Source organism: Cyclopterus lumpus, chromosome 21 (assembly GCF_009769545.1).
Source record: "Cyclopterus lumpus isolate fCycLum1 chromosome 21, fCycLum1.pri, whole genome shotgun sequence".
Classification (NCBI taxonomy): domain Eukaryota; kingdom Metazoa; phylum Chordata; class Actinopteri; order Perciformes; family Cyclopteridae; genus Cyclopterus; species Cyclopterus lumpus.
The window spans coordinates 17,247,162-17,265,539 of record NC_046986.1 but is presented as its reverse complement, the minus strand read 5'-3'; the positions used below and the strand labels follow the sequence as shown (position 1 = coordinate 17,265,539).

The window sequence follows — 18,378 nt, the reverse complement described above, 5'->3', positions numbered from 1 at the left end:
GAAAGAAATTTATTTCCGAAATGAAACTGATCATGGATTATTTTGAGTATCCAGGTAATAATTTCTGGAAAGTGACATTGCCGGTTTAAACACCAGAAGCCGAATGTCATCTCGTTCCATTATATTGGAGAGAAAGCAGAAGCCTCTTTGGCCGATATCGTCAACAGTCGGCAGCTCACACCAAAACAATCTAGATTGATAAGTAGCACTACAGGTAAGATTCTTAGCAAGAACAAACTTTCTTTTCTTTTTTGAGGTGAGCTGTCTATTTTAATGCCACATTTGTTCTGCCATAAATACTGTATTTCCCAATGACTGACAATTGTGGCCTTGCTTATGAGCAGTAAACATAGCAAGTGAATCCACAGACGTCAGCAGTCCAAAGTAATGAAAAACCACAGATAAAAGTACCCATGCATTCCATTTAGTTCCACTGGCAGCTGTAGCTAGCAAGTTCATCTTCACAAAAGGAGCGGATTCTTCAAGCAAGCACATTAATTTACCGTGACACTGGATGTGTCCACAAAAAGGATTCATCGGGACACAACTGCCTCTTGCATGACAGATACAGTAATCAGCTGGAATTGTAATTAAGCCAACTGCTGTAAATTACATTTAATATGTCGCTTTGTAACATGGAGAGTATAAAAACATTCAAAGAAGAAATGGTCACAGCATCGACACAATCCAGGAGATGAGTTTTCTTCCACAGCTACCATGCTGCTGTTAACTATAAAATAATAAACAATCTTTTTTCTTACCACATGTTTGCCCAGTCCATATTATTTCTTTGTATTTTTCTCAAATGTTTCTGTGTACTTTTTACTAAGTTTGGCTTGTCACTTTCCTCAGTTGTGGTTCTCAAGGTCTCAGCAGGAGAAGTGCAGTTTACTAGAAACCCAGAAATTCATTTCCATAAAGTCAGACCAGCACAGTCCTTGCAACAGCATGTTTTCTTTTATTGGCATCACAGAGCACTACGGCAGAGCCCTCCCTGAGAGCTTCTAAAGGTGGTAAATGATTGTCTTCAGATTTACACAGCAACAACCAATATCAAAACATTACTTTAGATGTGTTTTGGTTGTTGAATAAGTTGCATTTCATCTTTTGGCACCTAACAGGGTAAACAGACATATCAAACATGTCAGGTTCCATGTTTGTATTAAACTACCATTGGCATCGATGTTTTCTATTTTCCAAACATATATGTTATATTCTTTTTCAAGGGGGTGCATTTTTGTTATTTCTTGTAGTCAAACATTTGTTTGCCCCTGATACCTTCTTAAAAGAAACACTGTGTACATTTTAGGGGGATTAATTGACAGAAATGGACTATAATATTAATGTTTTGATTAGTGTATGATCATCTCAAACTGAGAATCGTAGTGTTTTATTTTGCTTAAGGAATTATCTGTGTATTATATCTACATACACAGATAACGGGTCCTCATCCACGCATGTTGCAACGCCCATAACGGACAAACACTAACGAACACTGGCACTAGCAAGAGCCATTCGCAATGTTATCTAAAGTTAGGGATGAGTTCTGAAACCAGACAATAGACAATATTTAGATACATTTAACATTAAAATTCTAATCCTGTTCTGAATTTATTTGCAGATGGGTATTTTGTTCGTTGCAATCTACAACACGCCACAAGGTGCCACTAAATCTGACACACTGTTCCTTTAAGAGTTTCAATGGCTTGGAGAGGATCGGGTCGGCACAGCTCCACCATCATCCTTTTCTCAACCGCATGTTTTGACATTAGACGACTGCTACAGTGTTTCCTCCTCATCCTCAGCTGTTGCACCTGGAGTCAGAACAGGCAGATTTTCCATCAGCGAGATATCGTCCACCCGCTTGGGGCCGCTGTCCTCAGGTTCCTCGGGTATGGATGGGTCCGAGGTACTGATCACATAGCCTGGGAGGGTGCTGATCACGGGAGGACCCGTGCTTCGATGAACAGGGCTTGAAACGAGCGTGGTGGAGCGTTTGGCCCCTGCCAGGTGGAACTGGCTGCCGGTGCTGTTGTTGTTGATGCCAACAACGACGGAGCCGTAACGGTAGCTGCCGCAGACCACCGGGCCCTCCCACTCAAAGGCCAGGTTCCAACGTGTCCATGTTTTCTTAATCTCTGTCTGGACCTGTGGGGATGGAAAGAACAAAAGGATATACATCAAGAATTACACTGCAAAATAACCTTGATTTGATCCAAGCTTCTTGTTTTTTTTAATACATTTTAGGTTTCTACAAACTTTTAAATGTGGTTTATTTGTATTTCTTTTGTATCAAACCTTTGATACTTCAGTGTGGACTGTAATTCAGTATATTCAAAATATAAAAACTCCTGCACTATGACAAATGATAATACAAGCAAACAATCAAAGTATTTTTGTTCATGTGATTAACCTCTTAGCGTTCCTGTAAAATTCACGAAAAACGCCTATCCAGACGTACCCAAAGTAAATTGAAAGCTGTAGGAGAACCATTTGGAGTAAATGCATGGTTTTGGTCTCTTTTGAAAGGTAACACTCTGAAGTTTTCCCCAACAGTCAGAATCACTTTAAGTGCTGCTGACATTGAGTAATATAAGTTGGGACACATAAGTAGAAGATTTTCTATTTTCGCCTAAATATTTTTGTGAAATAGATGCCTGCAGATTATTATAGCTGTGATTTATGGTCTGGAAAAAGTAGATTATAATTTTACAGAAAATGAAGATTTGGGCTCCACCCAGTCCTGAGAAACATTAGTAAGGTTTTTTAACTTGCTAAATCTTCAATCTTGCAAATTTCCCAGCTGTGGGACTAATAATGGATTATCTAATCTTATTTTATCTAAGATCATATCTTCATCTCTTCTTCTTATTATTGGTTGCAGTCTTATTTTAAGTTATGGCTGAAACCCTTCCACATTATGCATGAGTTATTTAGTCCAGTGTTAATTACAAATTCATGCTTTCTTGAGCTTTATCCAACTGAAAATAAAAATCTGTATAATTTTGAGCTGTTGGATTGAAGTAACTCCAAACATCATGGAGGATGAAAGCAGTGCTGCCCAGGATACAATGTCGATAACAAAAGGCAAGCGAGAAAAGAACAGCGGGGGTTTTGTGAGAAATGTATTTACTTGTGTGAGAGGTAGAGGTAGAGAGAGAGAGAGAGAATGAATGGTATCATGACTGCTCTTTTCATCACATTTCATTTGAGATGGCAAAAAAAACTATCAAATGAAAAACTGCAAATTAGCTCATTTAATTCTTCAGCCAGACTCTTGAATATGTGTGCCACTGGAGTAATTATGCCCATTTTCAGGGACGTTGGTTGATTTAAAATAAAACTAGAGTATATTTTAAGTACTTTAGTTTTGTAGGGTTTTTACGTCTTCTGTGCGGTGTTCAATGGCATTTGGAAAACAGATCCACTCACCTCTCCGTTGCAGAAGCAATAGATAATGGACACAAAGAAGCCCTGAAAGGAAGAGATTGACATACAAGTTGTGAGAAAAAAGCATCTACAGTGCAATGATCACAATAATTGATCGAATGTCATTCTTATCGGAGTCCAATACAGACACGATCTAAAAAAAGGACTCTCTCTCTCTCTCTCTCTCTCTCTCTCTGAGCGTGAGGTCGGAGGTCGGAGGTTGTGAGCTGAGAGCGTTGTTGTGAGTAAATGGTGGTTTTTGTCTGTTTTTCTTGTTGGAGTGGTCGACAGAAGACAGTGTATGTTGTAGTGTGTGTTGTAGTGTGTGTTGTAGTGTGTGTGGGGTTATTGTGTGCACGAGGGGGTTTGGGGGTTTGTTGTGTGCGTGTTGGCGCAGCCGGCCGGCGCACGTTAGCAGCGTTCTAACGCGCGATGGATCTCAGCTGGTTGACTCGGGGACATGGCCTGAGAGTTGCACCGGGCTTCGCGTGCTCCGTGGAGGACTGTAGTCTGGCGGTGGGGCGGGTGGTGGGTCACGGCAGCGTGAAGTCCGCCGCCCGCATGAACAGCGCGGTCGTGATCTTCCTCGACAGCGTGGAGAAGGTGAGCACGGTGGCGGCGAGAGGCATCGTGGTGAAGGGCACGGTGGTGCCGGTGCTGCCGCCGGTGCTGCCGGCGGTGAGAGTCACGGTGGACAACGTGCCCCCGTTCATTAGGGACGAGGTGTTGCTCGGAGAGCTGGCGAGGCACGGGAGGGTGGTGTCGGGGGTGAGGAAGGTCTCCTCAGGGTGCAGGTCTCCCCTGCAGAAGCACGTGGTGTCGCACAAGAGGCAGCTCCTCATGGTCCTGAACACAGGAGTGAGGAGCTCAACCTCGTGATCAGGACCAGAGTCGAGGGCTTTGACTATGTGCTGTTTGTGACCTCTGGAAACGGGAAATGTTTCCGGTGTGGACGAGAGGGGCATCAGGCCAGGGAGTGCCCAAGTAAGCGGTCAGCTGAGCGGGACGCTTCTAGTGAAGCGGCTCCGGAGGGACAGAACTAGGAGGGTCCGGAGGGGGTCCGGAGGGGGTCCGGAGGGGGTCGGAGGGGACCGGCAGGAGGCACAGGGAGGACAGGGGGAGACGGGTGGGGCCCAGCAGGGTGAAGAGGGGGGTCGGGAGGAGCTGGGTGGGGCCCAGCAGGGTGAAGAGGGGGGTCGGGAGGAGCTGGGTGGGGCCCAGCAGGGTGAAGAGGGGGGTCGGGCTGGGCTGGGTGGGGGGTCGGGCTGGGCTGGGTGGGGCGCAGCAGGGTGAAGGAGAAGGGGCAGAGGTGGCCCAGAAAGTGGAGGACGAGATGACAGAGGTGGTCCAGCAGGTGGGGGGTAGGGGGACAGAGGTGTTCCAGGAAGTGGAGGAGGAGAGGGCTGGAGTGTCTCAGCAGGTGGAAGAGGAGGGGGCAGGGAAGGAAAGATGTGGGCAGGAGGAGGGTGTCGTGTGGTCAGACGGTGAGGTTGACATGGAGGAGGAGGAGGAGGAGAAGGGTCAGGCTCACCGTCTGAAGAGGAAGAGCAGGGAGGATGAGGAAAGCTCACGGGCCAAGAAGGGCGCTTCGGGTAAGGGGGACGAGTAGTCTGAGTCCAGTATGGAGGAGGACTCCTTCTCTGAGGAAGGTGAGGAGCACCCAGACGTGTACAGTGTGGACGAATTAAAAGGGTTTCTAGGTAGGACTAAAAACCAGAGGATTTTTATAGAGGATCACTTCTCGGACTTGCTGAGACTTGTTAAGTCCATCCGGCTCCACATGGCCAATAAGGCCGTGAAGAGTTTTACTGATCGGGAGGGCTGGAGGTTGAGGAAGATCGCTGTTACTGTCGGTAAAGCAATTAAGGAGTCTGAGGCTTATTTTAAATACAAGGACCGACATCCAGAGGACCGACGTCCAGAGGACCGTACTGACGGAGGTGGCCGGTCCTGAACTGGGAGGCGTGTCGGCGGTGGTTTCCCTGCTACGAGGACGAGACGGAGGTGCTGCAGGACGAGGACGCGATGGAGAGGGACCACCTCTCAGATTTATTTGTTGTTCTATTTAGTTAATGTGTTTACAATGTGTGTGTTTGTTCGTATATTCGTTTTTTTCATGTAAAATAAAGGTTTTGTAAAAATCAAATCAATCTCTCTCTCTCTCTCTCTGAGTGGAAGGAGTGCTGAGGGTTCGGAGCGTGGTAGACGAGAGCGTGGGCCGCAGGAGGGGAGCACGGAGGGGGGATGTGGGGTGCAGGGGGGGAGCACGGAGGGGGGACGTGGGGCGCAGGAGGGGAGCACGGAGAGGGGATGTGGGGTGCAGGAGGGGAGCACAGAGGGGGGAAGTGGGGTACAGCAGGTGGAGGAAGAAGGGGCAGAGGTGGTCCAGCAGGTGGAAGATGAGGGGGCAGGGAAGGAGAAACGTGGGCAGGAGGCTGATGTCGAGTTGACAGACGGTGAGGTTGGCATGGAGGTGGATGAGGAGAAGAGTCAGGCTCACCGTCTGAAGAGGAAGAGTAGGGAGGATGAGGAAAGCTCGCAGGCTAAGAAGGGGCTTCGGGTAAAGGGGACGAGGAGTCGCGGAGCTCGCTAGGTCCATTAGGCACCACATGGCCGGTAAAGCAGGTAAAAGCTTTACAAAGCAGGAGGGCTACAGACTGAGCAAGATAGCGCAGAATGTGGAGAGAGTGCTAAGGGAGTGTGAGGAGGCCCTGCAGAGACTCCCAGAGGCGACGGTGGCTTCCCTGCTCGGAGGACGAGGACGAGAGGGAGATGCTGCAGGAAGAGGAGAAGGACGGTACGGAGAGGCTGCAGGAGGAGGAGAAGGACAGGACGGAGAGGCTGCAAGAGGAGGAGGAGGATGAGAAGGAGATGCTGCAGGAGGGTGGAAGAAGAGGAAACTCCCGACTCCATACTGAATGGGGTCTCAGGACCACCTCTCAAGGACACAAAGGGTGTTGAGGGTTTTTGTTGTTGGGTTTAGTTAGTTAATGTGTCTGTATGTTCGTATTGTTCTATGTAGAAATAAAGTTTTTGTAAAAATCAAATCTCTCTCTCTCTTGGCCCGTTTCACCTCTTGTCCATGCTTCGCACTACGATAGGAAGTTACAGGAGAGATAGTGTCTTTTTAAAAATGGTGGTTTATGGGAAGATGTGACCGTGTGTCCAAGTATGTGTGTTTTTGTACATGTGAGTGCCTTGCTATGTTTCTTTGCTGATGAGAGACATCCATACAGTAATTATCTCTTATCTAACATTAAATCGGACAAAGGAATCACTTGACTTGAAAACATATGCAAGTGCTTGTACGACGTCTTACGTAAAGTTGTTTCTCATATTTCATACGTTCTCCTATACGCGTGTCAAGTGACACGTGTCAATTTATGCCCGTCACATGCATATAGTCTTTTTTTAAATAAATGTTCAACTAAATGTACAACTTTACTTGCCCTGAGTAAAGAGTACTGGCAGTTTGAGAGAAGTATTGGTGTGAGAAAAAAGAAGTCACAGTACACCAAAGAGTAAAATGTAGTCGTGCCAGCCCACTTTGAGCACTGAGGAAACTGGTGTAAAAAGTCAAATTCTTCATCCTGATCTACCATGGGCATTCAAGTTCTCTGTAAATAAAAGTAGTGTCTGATTCCACTTGAGTTTTGATTGTATGTCAATTAAATTAGATTTGCAGATATGTCACTTAAAATGTTTTTTAAATTATTTTAAAACACACTTATTTAGCTAGCGTTAGGTTAGCGCTCTATTAATGTGCATATGCAAGTTATTTTTATGTGAAAGAACATGTTTAGGAGACAAACAGTTTGATGTGGAAAAGTGTTGTGGAGGTAACATTATAAATCAATCCCATCTTGCCACAAAGACACCTTTCCTCATCTTTTGTTTTACGTTTCAAATTTTTTTTATTCCTGTATGGTATGTGTATTTAAGTTTGTTATAATGCATCTTTAACATCAAGTTTCCAGTTGATTACGTGAATGTTAACGTTCAAACAGCCGGTAAATCAAGGGCCATTCAAATTGTTTCATATATACTTTGTATGTGTTTTTACAAAAGAAGATGGAAGATTTACCATTATTAGTATTCACCAATTACAGAGCCGCCATCGACCAAGTGATGTAAAGGACACGTGTCAATCGTTTAGAGAAGCAAAGTGCTATGACCAAGAGTTCATGGCTCAAAAAAATACAAAAAGGGCAATTTTAACAAAAATGTTACTACAGATAATATGCTAACTTGTATGATCAGTTTCTATATGGTTTACATGGACTTCCTTTCCCTACATGGGTCAAACATATTCAGTGCAATGCAGAAATCAACTTTATAACTTTATAAAGTGAACCTTTCCTCTGCATGCAAGATAGACATGTTTCCTCTATAATTGATTTAAAATAAAATCATTTATAGAGCATGTGACTTTTTTTTAGGTCCTAATGTGTAAATTGATTTGCTCCATCTATTTTAATTTCCCCATGGAAGCTTTCTTTCAGAATTACAATAGCTCATTACTGAAGCGCAGACATATGCACTCCACAGTGTAGGCCAATGCCAAGAAGAAACCTTGTATTAGGTACAAACTGCAATTTAATTGTAATTATATTAACATATTTAATATAGAGGAAAGGTCACACTTAGACAGAATTTGAAACCGCTAATCTAAATGTAGGCATAGCCGAATTATGACGGAATCAGACTCATTATCGAGCTACTTAACAGAAAAATGAAGTTCAGTCTTGACTGACTGACAGTCATCCACCGTTAATGATGAGCCCCCGAAGTGTTTTTTTATTTTCAATCTTTAAATTGTATATTCAAGAATAGATTTTATATAATTAAAGACTTGACGTGCATGCAGCCAAGTAACTGCTGGTTTGGAGGTAAAACATTATTTATTTTCATTTGAACTGGCCAATAAATTATTGTTAACATTAAAGAGAAATAATATAATAATAATAATATTTTTGAAAGCACAAAGAAAGTCTTTTGTGCTAAACTCATTGGGTGAACGAATAGGATCAGACAGTTCCACTGCAGGATATGGCAGTCCACTATTTGATAAACATAACACTGCAAATTTCTATTAAACTATTAAAAAATGTACAGTATATGCAGTAACATTTTGGGAAAACACTTTTAAAGTAAATTCTGTGTTCTTTCAAAGTGACCAAAACAGAAGTCCTCACATGGTTGGAGTAGCCTCATAGTCCTCCGTTGGTAATGAAGGAATGTGTGTGAGTGTGAGTGTGTGTGTTATGGTGGTTGCTGTTGAATAAAGTTATGCTATGCTGACTTTGCATTCGCAGTGAGTCAAACGGGCATAGTGATTAAGTTTCAGGGCAAATTTCCACATCACATCTCAACAACTGCAGTGTTATAATAACGGAAAAGAACTGCGTACCTGAAAGGAATTGAAGAACAGCTCACAGTACATGCGGACCTCCCAGCTTGATCCTTCAAACGTATGAGGCATCCCGACAAAGATAATGTAGTGGATGCCAAACACCAGCACTAACACAAGGGTGGACTTTGCCAGTTTCCTATGGAGACACATACAGTACGTAAATATATATACAAAACAGAGCCCAGCTGCTTTGGATTATTATATCATTGGCTGATAACATAAAATAATGTAATATCAGCCAATTATTTTACATTTGTATCCGGTGGAAGACTTTATTATTCATTAGATCATCGTAACAGTATGTTATATTACTGAATTATATTTAATTAATTGAAGAGTCAAATAAGGTCAAATATACATAATTGACAGCCAAATGAATAATTCTTGACAATGTACTGCACTGCACTCTTTATCAAATCTGTAAACATATACACCAACAACACTTGGCATATAATACTGGCACTAATGTAGATTTAATGTGAATGTGGTTTGAAAATTAGCAGTTCGATAAGAGATTGGTCGAAGACGTGCACTGGCAGAATTTACCAAAAGCATTAACTTGGCCATCTTCATACTGCATGTGTGAATGCACAAAAGGTGTGACATGCGTTTCTTAGAATGAAGGAAGCCATTATTGCAAGTACATCAATTAGTAGCAAATTAGTTTTATTGCGGTTAATGGCTTCTAACATCCTAGATACTAAGATCAGTGATTTACAAGAAAATAACTTGTTCCTCAGGGAATATTAATTTGAGGAGAATTTACTTTACTTCCAATTTTTTCCAGCTTGTTGTGTAGTGTCAGTGTGAGAAACCAGCATTATACATCCTGTAAACTATCCTTCGGTCTCTATTCCCCAAAGCATATTACAGATATTTGGTATTTCTGATATCGGAAATTAACCTTTTTTCTCCAGGGGCTATTTCCCCAAAGCATATTACAGATATTTCTGCTATCGGAAATTAACCTTTTTTCTCCAGGGGCTATTTCCTGGTGGAGACATATATTTTCAGTTGAGGTGTTTTCAATGCTTTGACTAGTTTTAGAAAATTCAACATAATGCTAGAGGACGCAACGGTTATGTGACGACTCATTTGAAGGCACAAAGACCTAGCTGCTTTATAAACACAGAAAGCCATGGAAATCTCACCTTCTACAACATGGGACCTTTAACACACTAGAGGAGATAACAGGTGTGTTACATGTAAGCAGGTATCCTTTAAATCAATATCTGAAATAAATTAGCATTACAAAAAGCATACAGTACATTTCTCTCACGTTCAAACCAATAGTGTGTGTGCCACAGCAATTAAATAGTGGCAGGTAAAGCTCAGACATGCCTCCTGAGAAAATAATGCAATGTTCTTCATTTCTTACTTTTAAAAAAATGTATGGAGAACATCTGGATTGTATCTAGCAGCAGGAAATAAATGATATGATTTGGAGAACAATTTCAAGTCCAAGAAAACTCCAGGCAAAGACAATTCACTGCAAGAGGTTGACCATCCTCTTTACAGGAGCAATTATGACAACCATGTCTGCATGATGAACTGAAAATTACCTGAACGCAACATGGTGAATGAACTCACTCTCACCACGTTGCTTCCAGTCACTGAACAGAACTGATTGCAGCAATTCCCGGCAGGATGTTTACCTTTGGGACAGGGGACGGATCGGCCTTCTAAACTGTCACATATGTAGGTGTATTTTAATCAAGCAATAAGGTTCGAGAGGCAGGACTGTATTGTACAATAATGTCCTGTTCAAGGGTGTTGTTAGGCAAACCCTTGAACAGGACATTATTGACGATACAGTACTGCCTTGAGGACCTTATTGCTTTTATAATAAGTTTGCCAGCGACATTATAAATAGTAAGTAAATAAATAGTAACAAAATAGTTGTAGCCACCAAACGTATATCGCATTTCAGTAGCCTAGAGAAAATAGTCCCCGTGTGCGGGGCTGTTGCTATGAAACAGACATTGGGAACATCACGTTTGTTAGCCTAGCTAGATCTCGCACCATCTCATTCATTCATTCACATTGCTCATTTTATAAAAGTTTCCAATAAAATAACAACGATGACAATGGGACACTTGCAATACAATAATATTTAATTTAAACATTAAGGTTTGTTCATGTTGATTTGGATATCTCAATTAATTGTGCACCCATGGAAAACGTTTCTCATGTCCCCTTCGTCTCTGATGATATCGCTTCCGACCACTCTTGCTCTCCAGCGAGGATATTTTTATTATTATTATTATTATAACTCCAATGCTGTCTTTCATTGAGATTTGGTGCCCAGTAGTTTTGAAGGGAGCTTTTTTTTGTTGCGCAACATTTCATAGGTCTCAATTTCTTTCTTGGTAACATGACGTCCACCTGAAGTTCCTCTTCGGCTAACCACTCATCAAAATATCAAAGTTCACATAAAACATGTTTGGTAACTGAAGCTTGAAACAAAACTAACAGCCGCGCAAAATCTACCTGTTATTTTGAGTGTACACTGATATGGAACGCTCAGATAAATGTAAACAGGTTGTACAAGACTTTATGGCTGAATGACGTACACACCGTGACTCACTCTCAACCAATCAGAATCCTTGATTTCATCTACCCGTATTATAATTTACTATTAGAATGAGTGCTGTTAAGTTAATTACAATCAAAACATGATTTCAGCAAGGCTATGGAGCTAAATCCATGCAAATAGTTTGATAATTTAGATTAAAAGTTGAAAATATAAAATATGCTACTGAAAAATGGAGAAAAAAAAACAGAACTGAATCTAAATTATATTTAAACCAACAAAACTTTTCATACACTTATTTTTTTTTCGAATACATTGTTGAATTTTTCAATGAATTTTCAGGTTCAAATCTTTTTTTCAAACGAACAAAACTATTGGCATGGATTTAGCTCCATACAAGGCCACATTTAATTTGAACATGTGAAAAAATAATGCAATAAAGTGTACTGGAGCCATCACATTGTTAGTGGGTAAGTTTCATCAGCATTGAAATTCTTTGAGTTCTATTCGCCTTTATAGTTTTTTAAAGAATTTCAGCTGTTATCCCTCAGCTCTAACTTTATGAAAGTTTACTGCAAACAATCATTTTCATCTTTTCTGACAGTCTGCTTATCTACCCAAAGCAACCTCACTGGCAGCATTCAATACAATGCTCTTCTCAGAAAATACACGTTAATTATAGTGTTTTCATCTGACACATTGACTCCTGCGGAATAAAATCGTGTGTGTGCGTGCGTGTGAGTGCGTTACACCTTTTTTGTTCACACTACACAACTTGCGCTTAGACTCTTGAAGTCATTGTGGTTTAGACTCTACAACATCTTTCACCAGGAGGAATCCCAGGTCATCAACTTGGGTCTTGCGCTCTCATTGGCTGTAGTTCCCCGACAGACCTACCCTTGAGTCATCGGATTTGTTTACAGTGACAACAATATAGAATAACTACATATCCTTTAAGACTGAATACTACTGGCATCCCCAATATACAAAACTGGCTAATTAGTTATTGGTGTACGCCGACTAGCTGAATCTCTTGCTTTCCACTTCTTTCAGTGGGTAAACACAGACTCATTGGCATGAATGGGCCCTCCGGGTCGGGGTCTGTCCACCGATTCACTTAGTTAAATGAGGGCCTAATGGATATTACAAGCACACACACACTTTCCCTGTGAACTTAGTGACTTTTCAGACCCTTTTAGCGACTTTCTGCTGGAGTAAACTCAGGCAGCGTCTCTCCCTCTGTTCTCTTACACCGTGCGCACACAGGCAGGAGTGAGTTACCATGGTTACGGGCTTCAGTGTCGCCAGGCTTCACCCTAAACATTTTGTGAGCCCGAGAAAAATTATATGCATAAGCCAATGTGACGCTCGAACGTGAGATGGGCCTGCTCCCCGCAACATAAACAGCTGTCAGAATAAATGCAGGTCTCTACATGAACTCTGGGTGTGTCTGCTGGTCAGCGCTGAGGAGAGGGGAAATGGTAGAGCGTCACTGACATACAGACGGAATAATAACATGCATTGACACTCATACAGGTTGAGCTCATACATTACGTTTACATTGAGCAAAAAAACATATTCTGGTTTATCCACTTGGTCTTAAAAATGTAAACCTCACCTTCTGAAAATCACCATAATCACTTAACATTGTGTTAACTGAACACAACCGTTTGCACACAATTCTGCAGCACACACATTTACGCCAACCCTGGACACAAAAGTGGAGTGCTGGTTTCGTAGACGCGTTCAGTTGAGAACGAACCTGTACTGTTTCCTGGTGTTGTACCGCCCGGCGTTTGTCTCTCGTATTTTAGTGGCCAACACTCGTACGATGTTCACGAACAAGATGAAGTTGAGCTGAAACAGAAGAACAGGGATGACTGGCTCTTAATTTATGCAGTCAGTGTTCTTATTTCCGGTTACTATAATTGATGTAAACAAATAAATGATAAATAAATCATTGTTAATGACTTTAACCCTCCGTATTAATCAAAGAGCATACGTATCACTCATTTCATGTTCACAAAATATGTTTTTAATTCAATTCTATGAAAATCAAAGAAAACCTATTATTAAAGCTGAAATCTATAGATTTCCACATATTTGACTCTGGCCAACAAACCAAACCTATCAAACATTTCTTGTTAGAAATATGGACAGTTTTTTTGTGTTTTATTATCCTCCACTAAACAGATTGTAAACCAGGCAGACTTGAAACACATTCTTGATTACAACGTTTAAATGCAACAAATTATATATATATATATAGATATATCTATATCTATATATATAGATATAGATATATAGCATTTAGACTGCGAACCCACCCACACCTTAAAAACAAACAGTGTCCTTGGTATGAGATGTCTGTTCCAATATCTATAAAGATAACACTATGTGACAGGTGTTTCGCATGTCATTTACAGCAATATTAATCCATTTTAATTTGCAAGTTTCTTTTGAGTGGTGGAAAGCTGAAATGGAGATCTAAACACAGCATCTTACCTTGAAGAGCTTGTGATGCAAACTTCACTGCAAAATAAACACTTTTTGATACACATATACACAAACAGCTACCCTTTATTTCTATTTACAGGCTATCCACAGAAAAGTAACCCAAATAATGTAGCACAATCAAACTTTATATAACTATTAATATTTAAAGAATGTTTTATAAAGAGTAAGAAGAGTAAGAAAATAGTAAAGAAAGAGTAAGAAAATACAGAAATCTGTTTAGGTCGGGCTTCACAATAAAAAATTAAATTAAAATGCAAGTAAATTAAATTCAAATGCAAGTTTTAATTCAAACTTTTGAAAAAAAAATAATAATTAGAAATATAGATTTAATGACACAACATGTTATGATTAACAAAGACAGAGCTATATCTGACCTGCCAACACATACTAAATTATACAGAGTTTCCTATATGAATAAATACGTCTGTATTGCACAGGGGGGGGGGGGGCTTTTGTCCGAAGTCTCAATTCAATGTTGGAACAGCTGATAACAGCACATTCCAGAAAAGCTGTTAACAAGGTTTTGTAGATGATAACCTTTTATTTGAATGGCTTTTTGGTCATTATAAATTGCAAAATGTAACTAGTGCCAGAGGATCTGCTGGAATGATTTCTGGACAAAAGCTACTAAAAAGGGCAAATCCTTTGCATATTCATTCTCATACACAAGTTTACAAGCAAAGTGCCAACGCAGTGATGTCAGTTCAACCTGAGGGAGACATGAATAGCTGAACCAACCCATGAGTCAGAAGGATCCATCCTCTGGGGACCAAGGATGTCCGTATACAAACAGTCCCTCTGCAGTTTAAAATAGTGAGATATTTCACTCAGGACCAAAGTGGTGGACTGACTGACTGATATTTCCATGCATAGATCCGGAGTTGTTTAATAAGTTCAGGAATCACAGCTCTGTCAGTTATTAGAAGCCCATTTCTCACCAATATTTCGCAAGAATGCAAATATAACAACTTTCTTGTTAGTGAAGAGTTCTCAAAGTATGTTGACCAATTAGAAATGATTCACTGCATTAGAGCATGAGGGTTGTTGAATACCTACAACAGAGCATGCAGTCTTATTTCTGCAGGTTGACTCTTTCTGGAGCCTCAAGAGTCAGTTACAGCGAGCAGCATTCGTCCTGATAAAGAAACGCTGTCTCGTTAGAATCTGCAGGAGATCTTTCCAGTCGTTTTTCAGTGTTTTCATTCTGATGTCCTCACAGCGAGACGATGCATTAACCAAACAATCTGCCTTTATCTTCTCCTTCCTTAATGTGTGCTTTCATGGCAGGCTCCGATGCTAAAAGAAGCCCGTAGAGGAGTCGTGCACAATAGAGAGGATAGACTGTTCATCCTTATTCATTTGCAACAAATACTGTTCTTTCATGCCATAAAGCTCATTCGAATTTGAATTAGAGGAAGATTAAGAAAAGGAGCATTTTCTACATGTTGAATATTTTAGTCAATCACTTAGTCAATCTGTTGCTCCTCCCTTTTTAGAATAACCCAGAGATCATTATCGTGCACATTAGTTTCGGTCTCGTCGTATGTTGTTTGCTTTCGTTGGCCACACCCTGGTCTGCAGCCTGTAGGTGTTGATTATTTAGTAAGTGGTTCTTACTAACACATACAACACGTTCGGCTTTTCTTTAACTTAAGGTGAGTCTTGTTAGTTGACCTTTATACTCATTCTGTGTTGTGCATCAGTTGTAAAATAAATCACAAACAGAATGTTTTTAAAGTATGTATATGGACACATTATGTGGCTATTAATGTAGTTACCTTTACCACATTTGAAGAAAGCCTTGAATCTCCACTTTAAGTGTCCATGCAGAACATTAAGTGTTTTCATCACTCCTCCAGAAGGCTTCAGTATATATGTGGAGTGCAAACAATGAGGTTAACAAGCTGGAATCAGTTTGTACACATAACAATCGTTGAACAATCTGTTGGACACTCAACAAAAAAAAACATGAAAGCTGCCTGCTCAGAATCTGAAAAGGAGAGAGACAAGATAATAAGCTACTTATAATAATCATACATTAAGTCATATTGTGGATATTACTATCAGAGCATGGCACCTTTATCCTTAACTCGGCTTTTCACCTAATGATTTCATAGATGATGCGTGTGTGTATCTGCTGCAATGTCCCCGTTCAAAAGAGTTAAATCTAACTTCAGCCTCCGTAGTTTTCCTGGCAACTTCTCAAGCTACAATCGCACATGGCGATAGAAACAGAAAACTGTATTTCACTGTATTCGACTCTCTTACCCCGATGGCTGTCAGAATGGGAACCTGGTAGATCCACTTAATGTTACCGGCACTTAACTCCCAACACCTGTAATTAGCACAAATCCAGAGGAGAGGATGATGTTAGAATAGCTGGAAAAAGAGGAATGCAGTTGATTTTATTCAGAAGACACGTGAAGAGAGTACAAATGTAGCAGCACATATGATTAAAGTCAGTTGGAAGGAGAACAATGGAGGTTAGATATACAATTTTGAAGTAAGGAGTTTTGTCCCAACCTTTTTGGTTTGTCAAAAGAATCCGAGGAAGAGTGAGAACAGAGAAGATTTTGTGGCCGAAATAAAGAGGAATTATAGATGTCTGACAATAAACAGCAGGAGGGGTCATCTTGTCTATTAAGCAAGAAGTACAAAGGGGAAAAGATAAATCTAATATATTGTATGTTTTGCAGCTCATTGTCCAAGTTTCTTAACGTTCCAGTGGCCCGTGTAAAATCTTCATTTTCTGTAAAATTATAATCTACTTTTTACTTGGACTAGGTAAGGCTTTATGCTATGCTCCCATTGTGTTTTCCAGACCATAAGTCCCAGCTATAATCATCTACAGGCATCTATTTCACAAAAATATTTAGGCGGAAATAGAAAATCTTCTACTTATGGCTGTGCCAACTTATATTACTCAATGTCAGCAGCACTTAAAGTGATTCTGACTGTTGGGGAAAACTTCAGTGCGTTACCTTTCAAAAGAGACCAAAACCATGCATTTACTCCAAATGGTTCTCCTACAGCTTTCAATTTACTTTGGGTACGTCTGGATAGGTGTTTTTCGTCAATTTTACAGGAACGCTAAGAGGTTTGATGCTTTCCTTTTGTCCGATAGGTATTATTAAATCAAAATGTAGACTGCGTTACCATGTACTTCCCTGACTATGATAAAAACATACTAAATATGTAGCGAGCGACGGAGAGCGAGATAGTTAAATGTTATACTGAAAAGTGTGAAGGAGTTGGGCCTGGCACTGTCTTCACATGTGAACTGTCACCAGGAAATCGTCCATCATGAACGCAAACATATAGCTTCCCACAAATCGACTGTTTCCGGGTATAATGCAAACACGATAATGCAGATGTTGAGCGGGCGTGTACTTTGCATGTTGCACAAACATTTCTAGAAACACAACCCCAATGTCATGCGGGGAAAATTGCATGAATGTAGAGTTGCTATGCATTACACACACACACGCACACACACACACAGAGGCTTCCTAAACGTGGTGAGTGGTAGTCTGCAATATTAGAGAATATAAAGTGGATGTCGCCTTTGTTGTCTCCTTCAATTTATAAAAAGTTATGCTTCCCCAAAAGGCTGTGAATATCGTTAGGGATGATTTTCATCCAGCATCTCCTCTCTTTGAAGATAATGCTATCTTGAAGGTTATATGGACAACTTTGCTTTAAATCCAAGTTGTTCAAAACAAGTACAGTATGTTCCCTGAGGCTGTCAAGAGTGTGATATGTGAAGTGTTGTTTCCACTGTTGCTCTTTGTTTGTCTTACTCCCTTTGGGGACTGAGATAAAGAGATAAAGTTAAACCAAGTCACCTAAACTCTAAAACAAGCTTAGGGATGTCAAAGATCCGGGAACCACTCAGCTAATTGAAAAAATAATAATATTTAAGTGTAGATATTTTGCTGAAGGCCAACGACTTTAAAGTTTAAGAGAAAGAAACATTGTTTGTCGCATTTTTTTGTTGTGCATTGACAGCTACGCTTGTGGTCCATAAAGCTTCCCAAAATTCAAGAATAAGCATATTTTTAACAGGAAGCAATAATTCTTACTCAGCCTTTCAACATATTGCGACTCAGCCCAAAGCCGCCTGTCCAACTCAAAACAGTTCTCAGCAACTTAGCTGCCCTTTGCAACTCTAGAATCAGCTTGAAAGGCTTCTTCTCAATCTTTGAACAGGAGTGAACTTAATAATCAATGCTATTGGCAGCTACTTAGAGGGGGCTCATATTTAGCAGGTTATATGGTCACATCAGCACTTATTTAAATCAGCAGTGAACTCAGCGGTCTCAGCCTCTGATGATTTCACAGCAAATAAATAATGGCGATGGCCCTTTACAATATTACAAATGCAGAACAAATTAAACCATATTAGATTGCCCTGTCAAACTCCTGGACTACACATCATTGCGGGTTTCAGAATTACACTTTATACAAAATGATGTCCCTATACACA

At 40.7% G+C, this 18,378-nt stretch overlaps 1 protein-coding gene across 1 annotated transcript in view; it reads right to left on the bottom strand.

Moving 5' to 3' along the window:
* Nucleotides 1–1,779: 1,779 nt before the first annotated feature.
* The window catches only part of pth2ra (parathyroid hormone 2 receptor a), a 40,588-nt gene continuing 23,989 nt past the window's right edge, over nucleotides 1,780–18,378 (bottom strand). Inside the window, exons 9-13 of the mRNA XM_034561879.1 lie at nucleotides 16,161–16,227; nucleotides 13,138–13,232; nucleotides 8,840–8,978; nucleotides 3,433–3,474; nucleotides 1,780–2,148 (exon numbers count right to left, since the gene is read on the bottom strand). Coding sequence (XP_034417770.1) covers nucleotides 1,780–2,148; nucleotides 3,433–3,474; nucleotides 8,840–8,978; nucleotides 13,138–13,232; nucleotides 16,161–16,227 — 712 coding nt within the window. The remainder of the gene's footprint in view (nucleotides 2,149–3,432; nucleotides 3,475–8,839; nucleotides 8,979–13,137; nucleotides 13,233–16,160; nucleotides 16,228–18,378) is intronic.